This window comes from Triturus cristatus, chromosome 4_1, assembly GCF_964204655.1.
Source record: "Triturus cristatus chromosome 4_1, aTriCri1.1, whole genome shotgun sequence".
NCBI lineage: Eukaryota > Metazoa > Chordata > Amphibia > Caudata > Salamandridae > Triturus > Triturus cristatus.
Window position 1 is genome coordinate 908,327,156 of NC_140585.1, and position 24,570 is coordinate 908,351,725.

The window sequence follows — 24,570 nt, forward strand, 5'->3', positions numbered from 1 at the left end:
AAAGTGTAGATAAACAAAGGACAACTGCAAGGCAAGTGATACGCACTCTCATCAGTACTGCACCAGAGATGCTAGTGGACAGCTTGCTATCTTATCAGAGATGTGACAGAAGCACAAGTGAGCCAGTCTCGGGGGCACACCTTGGTGCAGTGGGCTCTTGTTGCAGGAGGGAGGCCCACAAGACAGGCGGGGAGGAAGTCCAAGGGCACCTCCCTTAAGAGGCAGGAGTGGAGGTGAGGATACGATGAGCCTAGAGAGAGGTGATCAGCAGGGGAGTGCAGAGAGCATGCAGAGAGCGCCTGTGAGGACAGTGCCCCTACGGCAACAGGTCACAGAGCAGAAGAATTGGGTCCACAGGGGCAAGCCTGCAGCAGAGGGACCTGAAAATAGTATATGTATGAATGCAGAGATTGAAGGATTAGGGGGGCTTTTGAGGACACGGCTTCAGCTGGGGCAGATTTGTTGCATCATAAGATCTCTGCTGGAACAGGAGACTGGAACAGGGCATGCTCTGATCCAGGATCCCAATCCTAAGGGGAAGAAAGACTAGTGTACAGGCCTCAGAAGAATGGGCAGAGGCAGGTAGCCAGGGACTGGTTATATTCTAGAGACAGGAAGAGGAGTCAAGTGATGAACAGCTGGACAGTGACAGCAGTAGTGAGGAAGAAGTGGAGGCTAGAGGGCCGGTGGGGCAAGGGGCAGCTCCTAAATCGAAATAGCATTAGTACACCGAAACGGAAAGGGCCGAGGACACTAGTGGCAGAAGAAATGCAAGGTTGATGAGGAAGCGTTGGAAATAGAAGAAGAAAGTTCTGGTAGCGAAAGGTCAGAAATGGAGGACAGGTGGAAGGGGTGACATAGGTGCAGCAGAAGACATTGGTGGATCAGCAAGTGGCGGGACAGTTGTTATGACAACAGAGGTTCAAATAGGGTGGAAGTGACGTAGAACCCAGGGAGGCGATCGGGCAAAGAAACCAGCCTTGGAGCAAGCAGCCTGAGGTGCCCAGAGAGAAACAGCAGTTCTCTATTAGTAGACTGACAAACAAAATGGTGGAGAATGACAAATAGCACAGATATGAGTCAAATACAAAGCATTTAGTTCTTGACTCTCAGTTATAGGGATAACAAACAATCAGAGGCTTGTCAGGGAGGTTAGTGTGGGGGTACAATAAGCTCAGCACTCCACAAATCCCTCAACTGCGTAATAACTTATTTTACTGCCCAGTGCTTGTCTTTTATACAATACACTTTAAACTGCAATAGTGCTCACTACAATATTAGAATACTCTGACTCCACAGACAAGGGTACGGTCAGTGCTCCACCTCATCCTTTTCTATAGGATAGGAATAGCCTGGTGTAGGTCTTAGGCACAGGTGCAATGCCCATCCATATTCTCCCTTCGTTCGGGGAGCAGGCAACTGCCGCAGGTACACCAGCCTTCAGCTCCCATCTTGGGAGTAGATACGAGGGGGCACAGTGAAGTAACGAGGTGGTTGCGGTCAGGTATGCAGGCTGTCTTTAGAGTGTTGGCCCTCTTCTGAGCACATAGTGTCATGAGACCTTGGGCTCACTTTGTTTCTCTCGTTTTAGCTTTATATTTTACACATTTTAGCAGACATCATTTTAGCAACTATTTTTACATGTTTTGCTTGCCAGTTTTTAGAATTGCTTTCTTGCTATGTAATAAATACACTCTGTTCAAAGCTAGGAACAGAGAGCAAGATATTCCAGCGCTTGTGTTGCCCATTCGGAGACAGCTTCTAACATCTAGACATATTGCATCTGAGCTGCACCTTTAACACAGTGGTTTCTATTATATAAACAATGCACTGGACTTCAGAGAACAAAAGGACACTCCATCAAGACTGGCCTGGAACACAGGCTGTGTTTGACATGCTGCTCTGCTGATGCTGATCTTCAGCCCTGCAGAGAGGGATTGCCAATTCCACTTCAGGCTGATTACCCTGGCCAAGTTACCAGGCATGGGAGCTCAGGATAACCTAAGAGAATGGGCAGAGGGTTCACCCATTATGTTCTCTGAGCGGGGGTAGTGATAGGTAGTAGTGTATACAAAATCAGACTGCCATAGTTGGACTGTTTTTTGTTTTCACCATGTCCATCATGCTGGTTACATTGCTCTGTTATATCTACCTAATAATCACAAATCATTCTTTCTATGCAAGACAATTGTTTCAATAAATGTTTTAAAAACATTATTCATATCTTTCGTGTGTTTACCATGAGCATTCAAAAGTAAACAATGAAATGGGTAAGATCTGTTTTCATGATTTCCTTGGGGATCAGAAGGTCATGTTCGAGGTTCCTAAAATCACCTGCCAACCTAAGTGGGTTAGGGGTTCGGGTGAGGCACTGTGAGCTAGCTAGGAATTGGGATGACATTTTCTGATGGTGTGGATGGACTCAGTCCCTACAGTCTGAAGTTCTGTTGTCTTAATACGCAGTCCTCCCTTTCTTAGTAGGAAAAGTATAACAATAGTGGGTGCTCTACTTTATTCTATGCAAATTCCCTCTATGCCACACCTCGCTGCTTTACTTCACTGTACGCTACTTCACTCTACACCACTCCATAACGTTCTGCTCATTTCTGTGCAATCCACCCTATGACACTCTACTCCACTCCACTCCACCATTTCACTCTGCAGCACTCAACTGAACGCCAGTCTGTGCCACTCCCCTGTACACGACTCCATGGCACTCCACTCTGCGCCACTCCTTCTAAGCAACTCCACTCTATGACACGCTACTCCATGACACTTCACTCTATGATATTCCACTCTACTACTCTCTATGCCACTCCCCTCTGCTCCACTCTACTTCACTCCACTGTATGCCGCTCCATTCTATGACACTCTATGTCACTCCATTCTACGCCCCCACTCTACCCCCTCTACTCGACTCTCCTCCATGCTATTGCACTCAACAACACTCCTCTCTATGACACTCCAATCTATAGCAATCCACTCCATAACACTCTGCAGCATTCTACGCCATTCCACTCTACGACTCTGTACTCCACTCTGCTCCACTACTGTACTCTATGCCACTACACTGTATACCACTCTTTGGCACTCCACTGTATGTCACTCTATGCCACTCCACTTTACGACACTCAATGCCACTCCACTCTATGCCACTCCACTGTACAACACTCTACTCCACTCTATGCTATTCCCTCTATGACTCTCCATGCCACTTTACTCTACTCTATGCCACTCCACTCTACACCACTCCACTCTACTCTAGGACACTCCACCCACTCCACTCTATGATACTCCACTACTCCACTCTTCACCATTCCGCTGTGTGACACTCTATGCCCCTCCACTCTACAACACACTGTGCCACAACACTCTACTCTACTCTATGCTCATCCACTCTATGCTCCACTACTTTATGACCTCCACTCTACATCACTCCACACTACTTCACTCTACACCACACCACTCCACTCCATACTACTCTATGACAGTTTACTCAACTCTGCGCTATGCCACTCCACTCTATGACACTGCACTCCACTCTATGCCACTCCACTCTATGTCAATCCACTCTACTCCATTCTACACATCTCTCTATGCCACTTTACTCTACTCTATGCCACTGCACTCTACAACACACCACTACACTTAATGCAACTACATTCAATGTCACTCAATGTTACTCCAGTCTACAACACTCTTCTCCACTCTACGCCTCTCCATTCTACGCCCCTCTATACTACTGTATCCTACTCCACTGTACTCCGCTGTACTCCACTCCAAGACATTCTACTCCACTCTACACCCCTCCATTCTACGGCACTCTATGCCACTCCACTCTACTCCAGTCTACTCCACTCTATGTCACTTCACTCGAAGACACTCAACTCCACTCTACACCCCTCTATGCCACTCTACTTTACTCCACTTATGATACTTCACTCCACAGAACTCCATGACACTCCCCTTCATGACACTCCACTCTACTCCACTTCTCACCACTTCACTCAATGCCACTCCTCCTCGCCAATAACTTTTAACCATGCAGAGCATTAGCCACGTTGGTATACAACACGGCTAAAACACACTGGCAAGGCCAATAGCTGTTGCAAAGGTGGGACCCATTGGCTTTGCCAATGCTTGTTTGCAATCCAGCTTCACATTTTTCTAACATCCTTCTCATGTGGCTTTTCACTATATACCCGTTCCAAAGACAACCCTTCGAGTCGTTCCCAAGAGTTAAGAAGGCACCATCTCCGAAGTGACATAATGAAAGGTGACACATTTCTAGAATGAAAATTCATTGTCTTAGCAGAGTATTCTGTTGGACTGGCCTTATGAGTGAGACTTCCTCCACTTGTGTATATTAAGGCCCAAACTCTCTTCACATCTGCGCTACACTTGACCATGTTCACTATACGCTAAGCAGTGCACCGCCCACACCCATAGCCTCTTAATGCATCATACTATGTCCTGATGTATAATTAAATTAAGTTGTTTTTTAATACAATTTGTCTTTGGCTGTTTCTAAGTAAGCAATTGAAAGTCGGTTTATATTGCTTTTGTTAAACTAAACTGGTGAAACCATTGTTGTTCATACAAAACTATTCTAGTAATCACCTGGAAATTCGACCGACCCCTATCAGGCAAGAAGGGGGCATGTTCCATCGCCCTACGGCTGCCGGAAGAGGTCCATTCACTCTACAACTGATGGCCGGATGCCCAAGAGACATACTGAAAAGCCACCAATGGGCACTGTGCCAGCCTGAGCTGCATTTACTGCTGCAGTTATTGCAGTCCGAATAAATACATTAGTAAGTCAGTTCCAAAATAAAATTTTCTATTGAGGTGAAAGTGACCTTCCAGTACTAAGGTCAAATGAGCTGCAAGACCTGCAAAGCAAAAATGACTCTTTTTGAGTCCATCAGGAGACTGTTTCAAAATGAGCTGGAGTTGGCATACGTAAGGCATGCACCAGCACCTCATTCCTTGGAATTCGTGAGCAGTATGACACAAGATTAGAGCGCTGTCAGTACGCAGAGGTTAATAGTGAATGACTGGTGCATGCAGGGAGCTTCCTGCCCTCTTTGGAGGTTCCAGTGACCGTCAGAGTTCATCTGCTTTCAGGAAATTAAAAGTTCTCCCTGCCTTCAGCCAGTAATCAAACACAGGGAGGTAATGCCGCAGTTGATAAACACAGGCCTTAATCTATGACAATCTATCAGATAGCGTGCCAGACAGAACACCAACCTGCAAGAGCAAATTGATTAACATGACTCATGCAAGGTCGTCATGCAAAATCGAACCACCAGAATGAAGGCGAGATGACAAAATATTTCCAAGAAGGACTGTCCCTTCTTAGGCTCAGTTTGTGCAGCGTTTCAGCCTGTAGATAGGAACATTTGAAATTATTTAAATTAGCCTTTGGGATTTCTGGTTGTTTGGTTGACCAGTGCCAGGAAATTTACTGCACTAAATAAAAGGGCATTTTTTCATTTCCTTGCCTGGTACAACGTTTACTGTTTGTTACAACATTTGGGTACTCCGACTGACGATGTCAGACTAAGATGTCTCTATTTTTTGTTGGCCCTTAAACCTTCCCTTTTTCCAGGTCATGAAATGGAATCCTAGCAGAGTGTTTCATGCTTTATGATCCTCACAGTAAGTGCCATTCGGTTGGGGTTCATGAGAAGTACCAGTATCAGGAACAAATCGAATTTGCACCACATTCCAGTATTCCTAATTGTGTGGCATTGCTGCATTTCCAAAGTGTTTTCCCATGCAAAATTCGCCCGGCAAAACTTGGTGAAATTCAGAGAATGGAAATCCGTGGCAATGAAGAGCACAAACTTCCATTCTCCCCTTTATATTCAACTTCTTTACACTGAATGAGTCAGTAATTCAGCCCAAGGTAAAACTGCAAGGTGGAGTTCAGATGCATGTGCACCTTCTGCATCTGTGTTCCACACTGAACGAGACCATGATACAGCCCTATGGAGTCACACCCCAGTATCAATTTTTGTGTTTGGTGTTTTAGGTGAAATACCGTTAGATCTGAGGAAACTGAAATACGCATACTAAAACCGAAGATTGAATCCTAGATCCTCTGATGTGGCGACCAGCACAGTATTTCCAGCAAAGCAAAAAGCCCAGGACCTCGTTTTTGATGTTCAAAGTGCCGCAGCATATTTACAATGCCATATAAATCCAATGTACGTAGCTTTTCATGACTGGGTAAATATGTGCCCCTTTCAAGCAGAATACTGCGTGAAAGAGGCATTCCTTGGGTGTTGCTGTGGGTCTCCCATGCAACACCCATGGAATCCGAAGCATTCCCATATTTATGAGCAATCGTAAACCTGGGAATACTTCAGATTCCTATGCCTTCCTATATGAGGCGTAGGAGTGGCGCAATGAGGAGAAATATGTTATTTTTCATTTTTTCCTCTTTCTATGCATGCTGCGGAAAATGCCATCAATTATTGTTTTTGTCCCTTCCTGCACAAAAACATTCCTTCCCGCAACACAGACACCCTTGCCGGCTGTCAGCAGGTCAGGCATGAACTAGAAAGACCAGGTATTTGTCTGTCTCCAAATAGCGCATCCAGATGCACTGGGATCTGAAGTAGAAAACACTCTGTTCTCGCAATATCAAACTTTCAGGTCGTTGTGAAGAATAGAAGTTCTTCTAAAAAAGTAAGACAATTGAGTGTGAGATTTTTCCACAAGAAGTGCACTGAGGGTGAGAGAGTTGCCACTGCTTGCATTTACCTGATTATGGGGCACTAATCTGAAATGATTGCTCAAGGTAGGTCTTTCCTTTATGGAATGCTTTCTTGACCACAGGCTCTGCATTGAATGATATGCTGTCAACAGTGTATCTAAAGCTTGGCCACTATCAGTTTTTTTTACTTCTGCCTTTAAGATTTCATGCAATGTGTTGCAGTGACAGCCTAGAGTAAACACGCATTTTCTTTAGTCCTTTTTTTTTAACATTCACAGTTTCTACTTGTGCAACAATTGTTTTGGGGCTTTGGCTATCAAACTAATTGAGCTGACTACGGGTTCTTATAAGACCTTAAGTGGCAAAATAGGATGGACATAGCTGACAAAGTTTCAGATTGCTATGTTGATATTTTCATAATTACAGTGTAATAATGAGTGACAATTCAACGAGTATGAGTGACACTTTCTTGCAAGCAAAAATCAAGCAATGAAGACGAGGGAAACATTTAAATATCGAATATTAGACCCATTTGAGCAAAGAGAAATTCTAAGAAGATCTTAAATTTGGTGCGAAGGCCTGTTGCGGCTGTCTCATAATTGCAATGAAATTATGAAAATGTCACACATACCAATCTGAAACATTGGCAGGTATGGTGATTTAACTACTAGGTGCATTCTGGGAGTTGTGGTCTTGATATGCATCAGAGGACCACTTTGTATAAACACACTTGAAAACAAAGGTCTCTAAAAAGAAAGCCTTGGCTTGTAAACATGGTGTCCTGCTGACAGTCGATCTGGCCAAAATCCTACATCTCCATCGCTTTATTTGTGCAGGTGGTGGGGTCTTGTGCTCTTTTTTAAAGGAATGGGACACATTTTTCATTATTCAGACTTTTCCCAGAGTAAGATATAAAGGCAGAAAAAGGAAAAAGAAGAATGGAGAAGAAAACAGTAAAAAAGGAGAAAGCATTGACGAAAAAGAACCTGTAAGAGAAAGCTAAAGAGACCAGCAGTGTTGGGGTGGTGGAAAAAAGAGGCAGTATTTACCCACAAGTCTAGGCACCCCAGCATTCGGCTACTCCTGCAGTTGGTCCCTAAGAAAATCTTTGGACCCCTGTGCTTATTATTTTTTTCAAATTAGGCACTGTCTCTATCTTTACCTCTCATTTCCACGAGTTGACAATCCATGCTTCCCTAGTTCAGAGCGTCCCTTCCTTGTGAATAATTTGTCCTCACACCCTGGGAGGCTTGGCCTTCACAGGTGCTCAGTGTTAAGAGCTCCCCAACTCCATCCTTTACTGAGTTCATATTGGTCTCCCCTATCACAGACTTTGTTTGCTGATCTTTTAGGTCCGATGTGGCACGTCTGCGAGTTCTGCGTCCTCTGGGCCCTGGGTTTATCTCCTGATTTTGAAAGGCCTTATTCCCCAACCTTTCTGCATGGGGCAACTCGGTCCTCAAGGCTCCTTATGATTGTGGGGAACATGGCTCGCAACTCATGGTCTTGCTGGTGTAGTGTACAAGGCCACCCTAAGAACCATGCGAGGCAGGAGAGAAGGACTGTGGGGGGGTCCAGAGAAGGGAGAATGCGGCGAAGAGGAAATGATCCGAGGAGTGTCGGCCATTGTGCTGCCTTTGCTGCAGCTCAGCTTCACACGAGCAAAAATGAGTTAGTGCTGGGCCTCCCAAAAATGAGGTATTTCTGCCATTCTGCGAATTGGTGACTCACCGTGCTGAAAACAGTTGAGCAGCTGCATAAGCAACTAGGATTAGTAATCAGACACTTACTTTTGCAGCAGTTGCTGCCAGCGAGTCTGGTCCTGCGCCTGGTAGCCGCAACAATTTGGACTGATGGGCCAGCCTGCCTGATTACTTTCCCCTGCAACAGCACTAGCCTCTGTCCAGTCCTCCAGTCGAGGTTAGAGCCAGCACAACATTTTGATAATAGCCTCAGTGCTGCTGGACTCACTGCAGTGCCTGTTGACGCACCATCACTTTGGTGGTGGACGGGTTGGGGTGACGGCGTCGTCACATTATGTTACTAACTAGTCCGACTCAAGTGAGCAGTTATGCATGGTGTGAGCACTCAGCAGAAACTATCTGCCCAGCCGCAACATTGTAACCTCACCTGCCTGAGCCCTGAGAGAGCTGAGCCAGCCTGCAAGTTGCACACACCGAACGCTGCCAGATTTCTGTCTGTATTGTGTTAATTTAGTAGTGCTACAGCTTGGTTTGAGAACCCAGCAGGTGCTATATAAATGTGTGACTTTCCATTTCAATGTGGTGATGCGGACCACCACACTGAAATGCGTTATTCTAACGCCTGATACATGGTACTTGGCAGGGCTGGATTGAAGCATGCTCCTTAGGTTCCGAAGGATTTGGAAGAAGAAAGGGCCATATGTAGGAAACAGTTTTGCGATCGCAAACAGTGCGATTCGCAGGAATCTGGGTGTTTGCGATCGCAAAACATACTTGAGCCATGTAGGAAAGGTATACGCAGAAGAGCTGTGCGAATCGCTAATTTAGCGATTAGCTATTTTGCGGAAAGTGGAGTCTGCGAATAAATCAGCGTAATCGCAGTCTGCGCACCAGTATTAGCGAAAATCGCTGTTACCGAACTCGCAAATAGCGATAGCGCAAAATGACATGTTCAGAAAACTCGCAAATAGCGATTATGCAAAATTCGCAATTTTGCACTTCCCAATTACCATCAACACTGAGCAGGTGGTAACCTACTGCAACCTATTTAAACAGGCCCACAATGCCACAGGGCCTTTCCACCATGGCTGGGCTGTACGTGATAGCCAGGAGGCTGCGAATCAGGGATGCCACACAGAGACGGAGACGCCAGGAAAGGATCTACAGAGCACGCATCACCCTCTTCCAAGTGACCGATGAGGAGATCCATGTCAACTACAGGCTGCACCCAGACAGCATCCTGGATTTAATTGCTGAACTGACACCCATACTTGACCACCCCACACGCAGGGCACACTCCATTCCCACCCATGTACAGGTGCTGTGCTCACTGCACCTCCTGGCATCAGGTAGTTTCCAGGGGGTCATTGCCACAGCAGGAGGTGTCTCCCAAAGTGCACTTTCGCGCTTCTTCCACGCTTTCCTGGATGCAATGGTACAGAGGCTGCATCACCACATACAATTTCCTAGCACAGCACAGGCACTGGATCAGACCAAGCAAGATTTCTACCAAATTGCACAATTCCCCCATGTCATTGGCTGCATAGATGGGACACATATCGCTATTTCACCCCCCTCACATAATGAGTATGTATTTCGCAACAGAAAGTCATATCATTCCCTGAACATCCAGGTAGTGTGCAATGCCCAACACTTAATCACTGATATTGTGGCCAAATACCCTGGAAGCACACACGACTCATTCATGTTTCGCCACTGTGCATTACATCGCAGACTCACAAATGGTGATTTTGGAGAGGGCTATCTGCTAGGTAAATGCCTGTTAAACACACACAGAGGCAGTAGAGTGATGCAGTGGCAGGACACTATTGAACATTAATCTGCTTATGCCCCGCAGGTGACAGTGCGTATGCTGTACGAGACTACATCCTCACACCGTACCTGAATCCATCAACTGCAGGTGAGAGGGGGTACAACAGCGCACACAGAGCTACACGCTGTGCCATTGAGAGGACATTTGGAATCCTAAAGAGCCGTTTTCGATGCCTCCATAAGAGTGGTGGAGCGCTACAGTACAGCCCTGAGACGTGTTGCAAAATAGTGGTTGCCTGTGCAATGCTACACAACATCGCTACCAAGAAAGGAACCCCAGTGGACCTGACAGACTCTGAATCATCAGATGAGGATGGAGCAGCACCACATCGCGCTCCCGCAGGAGGTGCTGGTGCAGCTGCCGGACGTATGAGACGTGATGAGATCACCCAAAACTACTTCTAAGTGAGTAATGATGACACAATGACACTGATTGGTGACTGACAGGGATGTTTATTTCTGTGTCATCAGGCATTGAGTGATCTCACGTTGTGACGTTAAAGTCCCTGCATGCACTTGTTTGTGTCACAGTGCAAAGAGTAACAACAGACACTGAGTCTACATGGACTGTGTTGCATCACACATGGCCATTAGTCCCTTGTGTCCCTTCACCTCCTACGTGCACGGCCTGGTGCGCCTCGCTGTGTGCGCGCTGTGCCCTCCCTTGACTCATCCTCCACTGTGCTCTGTCGTGCACTCCTGCGTCTTTCCTGTGGTATTGGGGGAGTGATGCTGCTCCTGCTCGATTGTCCATCAGTGTCCGTGGCTGCAAGTGCACCTATGCCACCTGTGGCGGTTGCGCGCATCTGGTCCACCGCATGTGTGACCTGCACCAAGACACTGCCCACGTCCTGGCAGCAGTGGGCCATCTCGCGCTGCATGCCAACACATCTTCTGGCCAGCAAGGATGTGGCGGTTGTGTGGCGGTTCACAGCCCTTGTGTATAGGTCCAGCCGTGTGTGAAGGCGATGTCTGTCCCGGCGCCGCGCTGCCCTGTCCCTCGCTATCTCCCTGCACAGTCCCTCCAATGCACCAGTCATGGCCATCACTCCTGCGCGCAACTCGGTCATGTTGTGGTTATGTGCTGTCAGCTGCCGTTGTATTGACCTGATTCCCTTCACTTGCAGGCGCTGCTGCTTCAGCATGCTGCCCTCCAGGCCCGAGAACACCGTGTCCTCTTCAACAGGAGCAGTGCTGGTGGACGGCCGTTCCCTGCGTCTCATCCCTCTCCCTACTCTTGATTGTTCAGGGGACTGTGTTTGTTGCAGTCCTGCACGCTGCCTGTGCACTGGCTGTTGCTCCTCTGCTGTGTCTGGTGCCTGTGTCTCCAACAGTGGTAGTGGTGGGACAATTATGCGACGCCTGCATGGTGCTGTGTCGGCAGTTGTGGCTGCGCCCTGATCCTTCTGGCATGCCTGGTCCTCCATCTCAACTGTTGGCTCACATTCAGCCTCACTATCCTGTGTTGGTGGTGGTGCTGTGGATTAAATGACACACATTAGTACTGTGTCCTGTGTGGTATTTGTCATGCATTAGTTTCAAGCAATAGAATCTCATGGGTACTATCGGTCTATTTCTATCTCTGCATGATGGAGTCCTTCCTATTCCACCTGTCTGTGTCTCACTGGCACAGTTATCAGTGCATGTGACTACGTTTCCCATAATGCATTACTGTGTGTGCTGTGTGACATTTACTGGAGTTGCAGTCAGGTTGCCTTTTGGGGGATGTGGGTGGTTTGGGGATGTAGCAGGGGGTCTTGCCATGCACCTTACCTTGTCTGGTGTCTGGGTGTTCTGAGCTGTCCAGGTCAGCCACTCCACTCACGCTCTCAGGCTGCAGTGTGCCCTCCACCAGCTCCTCCAGGGGTGTCGGTTCGGTTGCAGTGGAAGGGCCCCCACCGGTTTTTTTAGCCTCTGCCAGTCTTGTTGCCACCCTCTCCTTTGACCTCTGCCGCATGTCATACCATCTTTTACGTAGGTCCTCCACACTGCGGTGTGTGACACCAATGGCATTCACTTTCTCTTGGATGTCACTCCAAATCTTGCGCTTTCTGGCCTCAGGTACTCTCAGGGAACTTTTCCCAAATAGGAGATCATGGTTGCTGACCACCTCCTGTGTGAGGACCTCCAGCTCCCTCTCACTGAATTTCTGTTTCCTCTTCCTTGATGGTTCCTCCTGCTGCTTTTCAGTCCCCTGGGAATCCATTTGACTGGTTTTCAAATGCAGAGCTTCACTGTTCTCCTCTCCACACAGGCTCTCAAACAGCTACTGGCTCACACACAGCTGCTGGCAATCAGGTGCAGCATGGGCAGTCACACTTCCTGGTTGTGATGTCATCATTCTGCACCTGAATTGCAGATTCCCAGATTTGCGATTCCTTAATAGCGTTCTCGCAATTAAGGAATCGCTATTAGGGTAATCGCAAAATAATTCTGCGAATTTTTGCGCATCGCTAATTATTCGCTAAAATCTACCTACATAGCCATTTGCGATTCGGAATTTGCGATTCGCGAAAAATCGCAATTTCCGATTCGCAAATTTCATTCTACCTACATATGGCCCAAAGTTCCTTCCTATCGACACACACAGAAATTCTCAAGAGTCCAATTCGAGACACGCCAGCTTTCCACCTAAGCCATATAGTAAGGTAACGATGATGCCTCCCGTACACCACCCCAAATACTCCCAGCAGTCCCCCAGGCAAAGTCACTGGTAAGACACACAAAATTTCTTTTTGGGTTAGGGCTCGTAAACCCCCGGCCGTATTTATTTCACACACAAAATTCCAAAACACATTTCACAATATCAATGCACAGTAACCCATCACGTTTACAGTTTTATTTACAGTCATTTTCCTAACCATATCTAAAAAACGTTGTTCCTGCGCATCCACAAGATTTTGCTTCAAGTGAGATCATGATTGGTCCCATTGTCCCTTGGTCTGAACGTACCCGCCCAGACCCGGTTGGGTCCTTCTTTATGGAGGGATCCAACCCACCTACATCATGTCCCCTACCAGGGTACACCTGGACAGGGCACTGGCCTGCCCACTAGAATACCTACCTCGGGTACCTCCCTAAATCCTTCATCTCCTCCCCCAAGGGCCAGTGCCAGCTTAGTGGCCAGTCACCTGTGCGGCTGGCTTGCAAGTGACTGCTCGCAATCTCCCACACCCCTGCAGCCTCAATTCAGCTCGCTACCCGCCCTCCTTCGAGGGTCCCATGACACCACTGTATCTTTGTCGAAAAGAGAAAGGATGCCCTAAATGAACCCTGAAATTTTCCCACCATTCATAAGCTTACACTGCAATTTGACAAAAATACATAAATATGACATGACAATAAGTCATGGAAGAGAAGAGAAAGTTAGCATGACAACTGCTCACGGATAAGCTAAACATCTTGAGGCGTACAAAATTAAATAATCTGTAGACCTAGAATACCCTTACCCCGATCATCCCTCCCTCAGAGCTAAACAGCTTCACCTATGGCTGATCGTTATGGGGATGGTGAACGGGGAAAAGAAAGCACTGGAGAAGTGGTGTGGGGGGCTGTGGGGAGAAGCATCCTTCCTGAAGAGGTGAGCGGGAACAAAGAGCACCGCTTGCCGCTTCATGGCTCCTTTTATGGGTGGGGCTCAGTGCTCACTGTGACGGAACAACCTGCAAGTACTAAAAGTGCTTCCGGTGCCATGCCACCAGCATGCTCAATCCCCACCAACCTACACCGGGAGGCCGCGGCGCCCAGCGCAGCAACCCCCAGTTTTGGCCCAGGCGTACCGCCATAAGGGTGGCTCCCCAAAGTTGGGGGAGCCTTTGTCAGTAGTCCTGCTTCTTGAGCCATATGAAAAAGGCAGCTCAGAGTCAACATCTTGCCTAGCAATGATTGCCCATCTAAAGGATTCCTTCAAACTTCTTTGACTTCCGCCAATGGTTCTTTCTATGTCCTGGATGCAGTTTAGATTACTTAGCTGAGTGACTCCTTATATAAGGAGTTAAAGTAAACATATAAATAACATTTAAAAAAACTAAGTTAGCTGAGACAAGTTGATGTCATTGCTCAGTTTTCTCAAATGCAATAACAGCTTGGGGTCTGATCTGCTAATTGGATTTTGTCTTTTATTTCAACTGCATAAATTCATATTGTGTAAAGTGCATCTAAGAAACATCAATATGATACACTATCAGCAAGTAGAGATACATACTATGAAATAAGCAAGTGTGGAGATAAAGACGAAGTAATTAGTACATCATGTGTGGAGTATGGACAGATGACTGTGCATTTTAGCAGCCTGGTCATTTGAACTATCTTAACCATTGGGGGCAATTGCCTGTAATTTGTGGTTCTTGTTTTGCTTGATCCAAAGCAATGCAGCTGTTTCCGAGACACATAGGTCAGGGCCTCTGGCTTCTTCAGGCAATGTTAATCTTGAATTCACAGCTACGCTGGCTGCACACCTGCAGCTTGAGTAAGGTACATAACGCATGCACCTGAAACCCCTCCGCTGCATGGAGATGTAGTTTAATGGGATTTATCAATGATGGAGCCCTTTTGACTCCTTATGGATTCAGTAGAACTTTGATGTAAGAGCTAGAGCAGATTGAAGTGAATGCAGGTTTATAATGTTGAGTTTGTGGTTACACGAAGATGAATAAAGACATGTAATATCAAAGATCTGTGTGGGGTGTAAACATTAGCGGGTACCCAGGCTGAGGAGGAAGCTATAACTGGTGACATGATAGGGTATAAGTAAAACGGAAATCAACAGTGGTCTCCCAGATAGTTTGCTGTGGTTCAGCAGGATTCTTGTGCATGCCACGTGTGCTCAATGGAAGGGCAGAATCGATGTTTGGCTCATGAGTTGTCAAAGTAACTCCAGCCAGTGTGAAGCGTTTGAAGATAACGAAAGCTTTACTGAGAAGTCTATACATCATTGGCCAAGAACTGGCTGGTAAGGCCACAAAGAGAGGTACTGCGCTACTACGCAACCTAATGTTGTACATCATACGGATTGATGACTTTAAAGGTTGATGCAACCAGGTTTTGAAAGAGCAGTCAATAGTGACAGCAAATTGCAAGATAACGCTATGATGAGAAGCAATGCGAGACAGAGATCAACCAGGTGTCAGACATTACAAAGAGATGCCTAAAACCGAAGCAATTCAGATAAAGAAATAGGTATCTGGTTACCAGAACTGAGTAAAGAGTCATCATACCACAGCATTGGGGGAAGTGTCCCCAGAAGAAGGGCCCAGGTTTTGCTTACGGAGCCATCCATACGTGAGTTGGCACACCGTCAAAGCTGTCAGGTGGTGACTCAGAACAACTCCAAAGGTCTCTAGAGAAGTGAAGGGCTCTATTGGAGACCAAGAGGGTGGTAAAGGTTCCACAGACTGTTCTAGATGACCCAGAGGCCAGCACAGCACAGGGTCTTAGAGATGGCACAGATGAAGTGGCTCCTAGCGGACAGCAGACAGTGCAGGAGAGAATTCCACTCTCAGAGTTAGCCAATCTCAGAAATGGCTACCATTCTGCATCGTTCCTGATACCACCACCACCACTCGAAACTGCCTAAAAAAGCAGAATATTGGTGGCAGATGGACTGCTTGGCTAGAGACAGTTGATGATTTCATTGATGCGTTAGATGAAACAGATACAAGAAGATTATCAAATGCTTTAAGAATCTTGCTGGTAAAGGTGTAAAAGAAGGCATATAATAAAATGCCTTGAGCTGAAGAAATGACATACTGTCAAATCAAAGAAATCTTAAATCTCAAATTCAATCCAATGCGAAATGCAGATTATGATAGTAGCTTTTTCAGCCAAGGACAACAAAAAGTTGGTAAAACCATTGACTGATTTATTTAAAGACTGGATATGCTCCTCAATAAATAAATTTAATTATGAAGAAACTATACGTCTTAGAGTTATTGATGGATGTCTGTCAGATTCATTCAGATGATGAATGATGAGAGAAGCTTTAACTCTGGAGTGAGTTCTCATCACTGCCAGAGCTGAAGAGCGTGCTGATTGACAAGCTGCTGACAAGGGAGCCGGAGGTGCCCAGAGTGAGTCAGTCTTGAACATGAAAGTAAGCCAACACACAAGGCTGAAGGACACAAAGTGATGTCTCCATGGAAAAAGAATTGGTGCTTCAGGTGTTGATATTCATTCCCACATGAGGGTAAATGCCCCGCCATTTGGACAGGTTTGCAAAGGCTTTGAAAAGGAAAATCATTTTGCAACGATTTGCAAGGAGAAGGAAAAAGTAAGTGTGTCACGGCATGAAAACAAAATAGCCACCTCAAAGTTCCAGAAGAGACATTCAGCGCATGCACAAAAGGCCAGGTGACAACACTAGTTTAGGCAAATCAACACAGATCAAAGTCGATCGTCATCTAAATTACCGTCAAAATGTTCCCCGGTATCACCATTAAGTAAAAGTGAAGATGGTGGTTGTGAAATATAGATGTTACCCCTCAAAAAAAACGTGTGAATGTTGGACTGACGGCTCGTGAAGAAAAATACTCGTCAAAGAAAAATCAACATGAAAAAGCTCCAAAGTCATTCAAACATTGTCCGAAGATTGCACTAAAAGTAAACAGTTGCTAAATACCTTTTATTATCAAAAGTGATGTGTCGATAAAAATTATGCATGAAGAGAAATACAATAAACGATCTCCATTGCTATGACTTACTCCGTTGAAAACTATAGTGTATACATGAGCTGCATCAATGCCATTAAAAGTCAAGGTTAATTTGAAGCAACAATGAAACACAAAAAAACAAAAGTGCAAGCACCCATTCATGTGCTTCAAGGTATGGAAGCAGGTGCCTGTCTACTCAGTTTCAGTACAGCTGCTTATATGAGGCTGATATCAGTGAACTATAACATAAATGCTCATCACAAAATAGTAAGTCAGTTCCCTGTATTGTTTCATGGGTTAGGAAAACACAAGACTCTAAAAGTACAGTTACACATTAATGAGGATGTCCGTCTTATTGCTGAAAGACACAGACAAATTGCATTTTATTTACTGAAGGCTGTTGAAAAAGAACTTGAATCATTACTCCAACATAACATAATTGAAGGTTCCATTAGTCCAACAAAAATGGGTTTCTTCCAAAGTGGTAGTACCCACAACGGAAGTGAAGGAGCTGTACACATCTGCTTCGATATGTGTCAAGCGAAGAAGGCAATTGAAAGAGAAAACAACATCCAGGTCCTCACATTGCTGACATGATAAGGACACCTCCACAGCCCTCCCTCCTGCCAGCCCACACATCCCAGAATGAGATCGGAGCCGCGTTACCCTGTTTTTCCCCACCCAGGTGCATTTAAATACCCAAGCTGCCTCCGGCATTGTGGGATCTGCGCAAGCGGTGCCCAGGCGAAGCTCAGACCAAGGGTGGGTCCATCTGCGCCCATCAGAGCCTGAAGGAGGCTGGGCTGGGCCACCCCTCTTTCGTCTAACCCCCAGCTTAAGGTACTGTGCCTGCTGTCCCTGCTCTGCCTGCCATCCTTCTCTCTGTGCTGCCTGCTGTTCCTCTGCTGCCTGCTATCTCTGTCCCAGCTCTACCTAAAGTCCCTGTCCCTGTGCTGCTTGCTGTCCCAATGTTGCCTTTGTCACCGAATTGTGGCTCAACACCATCACAAACTCCAACATCACCACTGCTACTCCCAAAAGCTACAAGATAATACACTGAGACCTCACAAACTAACAAGGTGGGGGCATTGCCATCATCTCCAAAGAAACGATCAGATGCATCATCACCCACGATGGACCCATACCTCCTATGGAACACTTCAACTACCTACTACAAACTGACATGAAAACCACAATAAGAGGCATCCTCACCTACAGATCCTCTGGACCCTGAGCAACATTCCCTGATGCCAAACCCAACCTCATCACCCCACACCCCTCTAGCAATTGACTCTCACCACTATGTCCTGCTTGGTGACCTCATCTTCCAAATCGACGACCCCAACAACACCAACTCCATTGCCCTCCTGGAGAACCTGAACAACTTGGCCTCACCCAACTGGTCACCACACCCACGCACAAAGCCAGACATACACTCAATCCCATTCTCACCTCCGGTGACAGAAGCAAATTCATCCACACCACAGAACTCACCTGGACTGACCACTCCATCGTACACTTCACCATCACCGATGCCCAGCACATCATCACCATGCATCAGATCTCCTCCCACTGCAGTTGGAGCAAGGTCACCGAAACTCACTGGTCACAGGCTCACCCCACCTCCCAACCTGAGGCCTCAACAGACCTAGACTTGGCCATCCAGATCTTCACTGCCTGGATCACCAACAGTGCCAACAGAGTCGCCCCATTGAAACCTCCAAAATCCAACAAAACCGCCAAACATACCAGCTGGTCCACCCCAGAGCTCAGGACCACCAAGCGTCACTGGCATCAACTAGAGAAACAATGGTGGGCCACAAAAACACCCCGTCAACAGAGCAGCTCACAAGACAGCCCTCCACAACTTTCACTGGCAAATCAATAAGCCAAGAAAACAGCCATCACTATGTGCATCGACTTCGCGACCAACCACACAAAGGAATTCTTCAAATAGTCAAAGACTTCTCCAATCCTATAGCTATAGAGAACACTGTCCACTTGAATTCTGCGGCACACTCTCAGACTACTTCCGCATCAAGATCACCAACATCTACAACAAATTTCAAACTCCAACCCACCACCCTCAACACCAATGAACTCAACCAAACAGTGAACATCCGCCAAGCCATAGCAATACAAAGAATGGGAGAGGCATTGTTACGAGAACAAAAGTTCATAAGGTGCAAATCCCACAAATAATGCTCGAAAACGATGACAGAAATGTCGAGTCTTTAAGTTTTGTGGATCCTTTTATCCTTTATTGAACATACAACAGCCAACACGTTTCACCCTTGCGGGCTTCTTTAGGGCAAAAAAAATATAGTCCACACACTCTGCGAACTGTAGTCCATATGATGCAAGCTCAAGTCGAACGGCACTTTCTCAAAAGCTTTAAACTTTACCGCAGAGTCTGCATAAACGTGTTTATTCCATATGCAAAAGTCCTAGGTCACTGTCCAATTCCGAGAACAGACTATGTTGGGTATTACGCGCTCAATCGCTGGCCTCCTTTCACGCCCATCCGGTGCAATTGTGTCACTTCAAATGTATTCAGGAAACATCTGCCAGGCCATTACCAACTGGTCTCCTCTCCCTGCCCTGACCGACTCGCCATCATATCTTCCATCCACTCCGGGGTGCCCACCAAGCCCTGACCCCACCAACTTTGAAACCTCACAAAGAACCAAATCAGCATGCAACTCACCAGCAACCTCCATCTCCACAGCAACCTTCCCTGACAGATTGGAACATACAGACGTCAGATCCCTCCTAAAAAAAGTCTCCTCCTACCCAAGCGTTCTCAAACATTATCAGCCAATCTTCCTGCTCCCCTACCCAGCCAAAGTACTTGAGAAAGCCATTAACCAGCAGCTCACCGAATTCCTGAAACAAACTATATGCTGGATGCTTCACAGTCAGGATTCTGTGCCAACCACAGCACTGAGACCGTGCTGATTGCTGCCACAGACAACATCAGAAAAACACTTGCCTGAAGAAACTGTGGCCCTGATCCTCCTTGACCTCTCTGCGGCATTCAGCACTGTGTCCCACAACACTCTAATCAACAGATTCTACAGCATAAGTATACAGCAAGACACCCTCAAGTGGATCACCTCCTTCCTTACAGGATGCACACAGAGCATCCAACTGCCTCCTTTCACTTCCACGCACAAAGACATCCTATGCAGCATACCACAAGGATCATCCCTCAGCCCCACGCAGTTCAATATCTACATGACCCCCTCACAGATGTCTTCAGATCCCAAGGACTCAACATAATCTCATATGTAGATGACAATCAACTGACCCTTTTGCTCACTGAGGACTGCTCCAACGCCAAATCCAACTTCCGTGATGTCATGATCAACATAGCCAAATGGCTGAGAGACAACTGCCTCCAACTCAATTACGACAAAACTGAAGTACTGATCTTCAGGAAGAACACATCCTCATGGGATCACAGCTAGTGGCCTGCAGAATTCGGATCTACACCCACACCGACCAACCATGCACACAACCTCAGCATCATCCTCTACAGCCAACTGACCATGAAATGACAAGTCAATGCAGTCGCATCCTCCTGCTTCCACACACTTCGCCTGCTCTGCAGAATCTTCAGATGGATCCCAACCAACACCAGAAAAACTGTCACTCAGGCCCTCGTCACCAGCCACCTCGACTGTGGCAACACACTCTACACCGGCATCTCCACCCAGCGCCTCAGAAGACTCCAGACCATACGGAACGCTGCAGCCAGGCTCATCCTGCACCTCTCCAAATTAAACCACATCACTCCCCATCTGAGAGACCTCCACTGGCTCTCCATCCAGAAGAGATGCCAGTTCAAAATCCTCAAGCACGCCTACAAAGCCCTCCATGACCTAGGACCTGCCTATATCAACCATGAACTGAACTTCCACCAACCCTCTAGACACCTGTACTCCTCTTCACTTACCCTTGCGTACACCCACTGTATCCGTTGTAGCCGCAGCTGTGGCTACTTCTCCTATATTGCTTCCAAGACCTGGAATGAACTTCCCCTCCAGCTCCGTACAGCCCACTCGCTGGCAGACTTTAGATAGAGACTCAAGATCTGGCTCTTCGACGGAGACACAACACCCAGATACCCCTAGGGGTGACAGTGCTGCCCTTTATAAACGCTGTTTGATTGATTTATTGATTGATAACAAAATGAATGGTGTGAAGGTCTTCTCTCACCTCAACAGAAGGAATTCGAGGAGAATTGCATGTACATTACAACATATTGGTCTGTTCAGTTGTAAAAGACTACTTTTTGGAGTGTCATCAGCTGCAGAGATTTTTCAAGATGTCATTCGACGTATCATACAGCCTGTCATGAATGCTTTTAACTATAATGATGACATATTCTTTTTCAGAGCTACATAGAAGAAGCATGATAAAGCTCTCACGCAAGTCTGCTGTTTACTTGTTGATGCAGGTTTAAATTTGAATGCCGATAAATGTGATTTCTTTAAGACAGAGCTAAAAGTATTTGACCATATCTTTTCTGATGGGGGTATGACACCCAATCCAGCTAAAGTGCAAGCATTGTCAATTGCCAGTCCCCCGCATGATGCATCCTTTTTGCGGTCATTCCTTGGTATGGCCAGCCGCTGTTCTAGATACATACAAGACTTTGCCACCGTAAGTGCTCCATTGAGAGACTTGACGAAAAAGATTGTTTCATTTTATTGGTAATGTGTATGCAAGCAAAATTTCATGAGTATCGAACAAGTTACTGAGAACACTACTGAAATGGCATATTTTGATCCAAAGCTTCATACAGATGTTGTTGTTGACGCTAGCCCAGTAGGGTTAGGCACAATCCTTGCACAGCACATTGGACACCCAAATGCTTGAAGACATATTGTGGTATATGCAAGAATAAGTTTGTCCCAAACTGAACGTGCTTATTCACAGCCTGAGAAAGAAAGTTTAGCAGTGGTGTGGGCTTGTGAACATTACCAGGTTTTCTTATATGGAAAGCCTTTCACACTTGTGACGGATCATCAAGCATTATTGGCCATCTTTGGCAATCCAAGGGCAAAGATGCCTCCTCGTTTTGAACACTGGGGTCTAAGATTACAAAAATACAACTACACAATTGTGCACCGTCCAGGGAAAGATCAAAGCTCCATCAACTACTTTTCATGAGTGTCTCTACAGTGTCATGGTACCCCTTCCAAGACTGATGAAGCCTACATAAATATAATTGTGAAATCAAGCACACCAGCTACCATTTCGTTGGAGCAAATTGTCACTGCCACAAGTCAAGATAGTGACATGTTGAAATTAAAAGACATTATAACACATCAGCCTTGAAACGAGCACACTCCACCTCTTACAAGTGACAGTGAATAAAAGTAGTTTAAAAATGTCAAAGATGAACCGTCAATTACTCAAGAAGGCGTTATCCTGAGAGGTTTGCGAATTATTATTCCAGTCAGTCTGAGACAACAGATAATTGAAGTGGCCCATGATGCACATCGTGGAATCTTTGCCACAAAATGAGCTATCTGGGACCGAGTCAGGTTTTCTCATCTTGATGACAGAGTTGAAAGAGAATTGAAGGCCTGTCATTTATTCAACTGCCTTTTGTCAAAAACCACTCAACATACTTTAAACGTTTCAAAGTTGCCAAACATGTATGGGAAAGAATTACTATTGACTTCTTCGATCCTCTTGACAATGAACATCACCTGATGGTGATTGTTGATAAAAAAAACCTGTTTTCCATTGATAGAAGATCTCTTATCTATCACTTAAGAAAGAGTCCTTGAGAGATTAGGCGGCACCATCGCTACATGAGGTGTTATGGCGATCTTAAAATCTGACAACGGCTCCCCTTTCAACAGTCGAGAATTGTGTGAGAATTTCTCAGTCATCTTAATGGGAATCATCAGAAGAGCACACTTATTTGGCCACAGGCCTTGTCAAACATTTCATTAGTTTTACAAAGATACAGGAAACCGAAGTACATCGAAAGTAGATCTATTGTAAAGACAACCCCCGAGGAAACAGGTCCTTCGCTGTTGGCAACCGCTCTGACTCCTCTCTGGATTCCACAATCTAGAATCCAGTGAAGATGTCAAGCAGGAGCCATGGAAACACAGAACGTGAAAATAGCAGCAATACAAAACATCTTCCCCCCCTAAAATAAAAAAACAAAATAAGCTTGTGGTATGGATTGGGAGGCTAGCACTGGGTGTCGTGATGATAAAAGACCCTCCCGTGTGGCGGGGTGGTAACTGCAGCAGGCGTGGACCTAAAAGGAGAGTGAACAGGCAAGGCTGTCCACTGTGTGGAAGATGTGAAGGGCGCTGGTGCTATCAATAACCCGATGGGGTTATGTTTCCGGTGTGTCAGCCGTATAGGGCTGTGATGTCGTCGGGGTTCGACTTCTAACGCCAAAGAATACCCCGGTGAAGGTTATGTGCCAGTAAAGCTGGAAGAGCATCAGTGTTGCATGACCACAAAAAAGGTGGTCACCCCTGAAAACACTTACTGCCAAATGTGCAGTTCTCAGAGAAACAGTGGCACTCATCCGGGGGCAGGAGAACGTGAGCCAAAGCTGCTCGGCTTATGTAGGCTATCTGATTGGAGAAAGCCCAAAGGAGAATGAAAACACCTGCAGGCAACAAAGCGGCCGGATATCCGCCGGAAGCTGATGCATGATGGGAACGGTAGTTCCAACGGCGGTTGTCATAGAAACGTGTGCAGGGTCAATGAGAGCTGAGCAGGGTCAATCAAATCACGAGGCAAGATGGCGGCTGAGTGAGAGATCTCGGGAGCTCACCTTCGCGTTGCTCCATCGCTCGATCGCTTCACCCGGGGATCTGCAGATTTGTGCTGATGTCGGGCGCTGACTAAGATGCCCTGTGATCTGGTCGTGCTGTCAAGAAGGAGTTCGGGGGCTGGCTGTAAGGCGCGAGGCTAGACTATCGACGAGAGGGAATTGCTGCTCACGTTGGGAAGCACTCGCACCATGACTATTGCTGTCAGCGGTATCCGGCCGGAGGAATCCCGTCAGGCATCAGCGGGACGTGTAATCACCTAGCAACGTAGACGCTACGGTGGTGCTTCGGAAGGACAAAGTAATGGCGATGACAGCGCGAGGAGCTCATAGCAGGACACGCTCAACAGTCCCGGCGAGTACGTCCATGGTACAGCAGGACCCCGATTCGAAAGTAGACTATGGAGTTAAGAAGCCCGGTCAAGGTACGGGTAAGGGTAGCAAGAGCAATACAAGTAACAATGGGAAGAGCTGTAATTCTAGCACAGAAGGCAGCATATCGGCCAGTGGAGCAGCAAAAAAATCAGCCCGTAATCACTAGTCTGTTTCCCAAGAAGGACACGAGTAGAGAGGGAGGGCAAAAGAATCAGCAATCTAAGGATGGCACTAATATCGCTAATATTGTTGTTAATTCTGATAAAGGCGGGGAGACTCAGGCTCAGGAAGACTTGCTGGAGAATAGGCGGGCCTCATGGGGGGTTTAATAATGAGACTATGGTGCTGACTATGGCTGATTCTTCCATAGTTATCCCGCAAGAGAACGCTGGTCGCAAAGCAAATAAACAGGTTTCCTCACAACCTTCCCTCCCTGCTAAGGAAAATATGGAGAAAGACGCTAGTATCAGA

General features: G+C 46.5%; 1 protein-coding gene and 1 long non-coding RNA gene across 5 annotated transcripts in view; one reads left to right on the forward strand and one right to left on the reverse strand.

Annotated features, from left to right (window-relative positions):
* The window catches only part of LOC146855771 (uncharacterized), a 45,201-nt gene extending 33,676 nt beyond the window's left edge, over nt 1-11,525 (forward strand). For all 4 annotated transcript variants that reach the window (XR_014981384.1, XR_014981386.1, XR_014981385.1 and 1 more), the window contains 2 exons: nt 10,286-10,665; nt 11,388-11,525. This is a non-coding gene — a long non-coding RNA (uncharacterized LOC146855771). The remainder of the gene's footprint in view (nt 1-10,285; nt 10,666-11,387) is intronic.
* On the reverse strand, nt 10,660-12,466 carry LOC146855772 (uncharacterized). The gene is made up of 2 exons (XM_085653685.1): nt 12,034-12,466; nt 10,660-11,737 (listed from the first exon to the last, which is right to left on the reverse strand). Exons 1-2 carry the CDS (start codon nt 12,464-12,466, stop codon nt 10,869-10,871), a joined length of 1,302 nt encoding a protein of 433 aa, XP_085509811.1. The 3' UTR covers nt 10,660-10,868.
* Between the last annotated feature and the right edge of the window lie 12,104 nt (nt 12,467-24,570).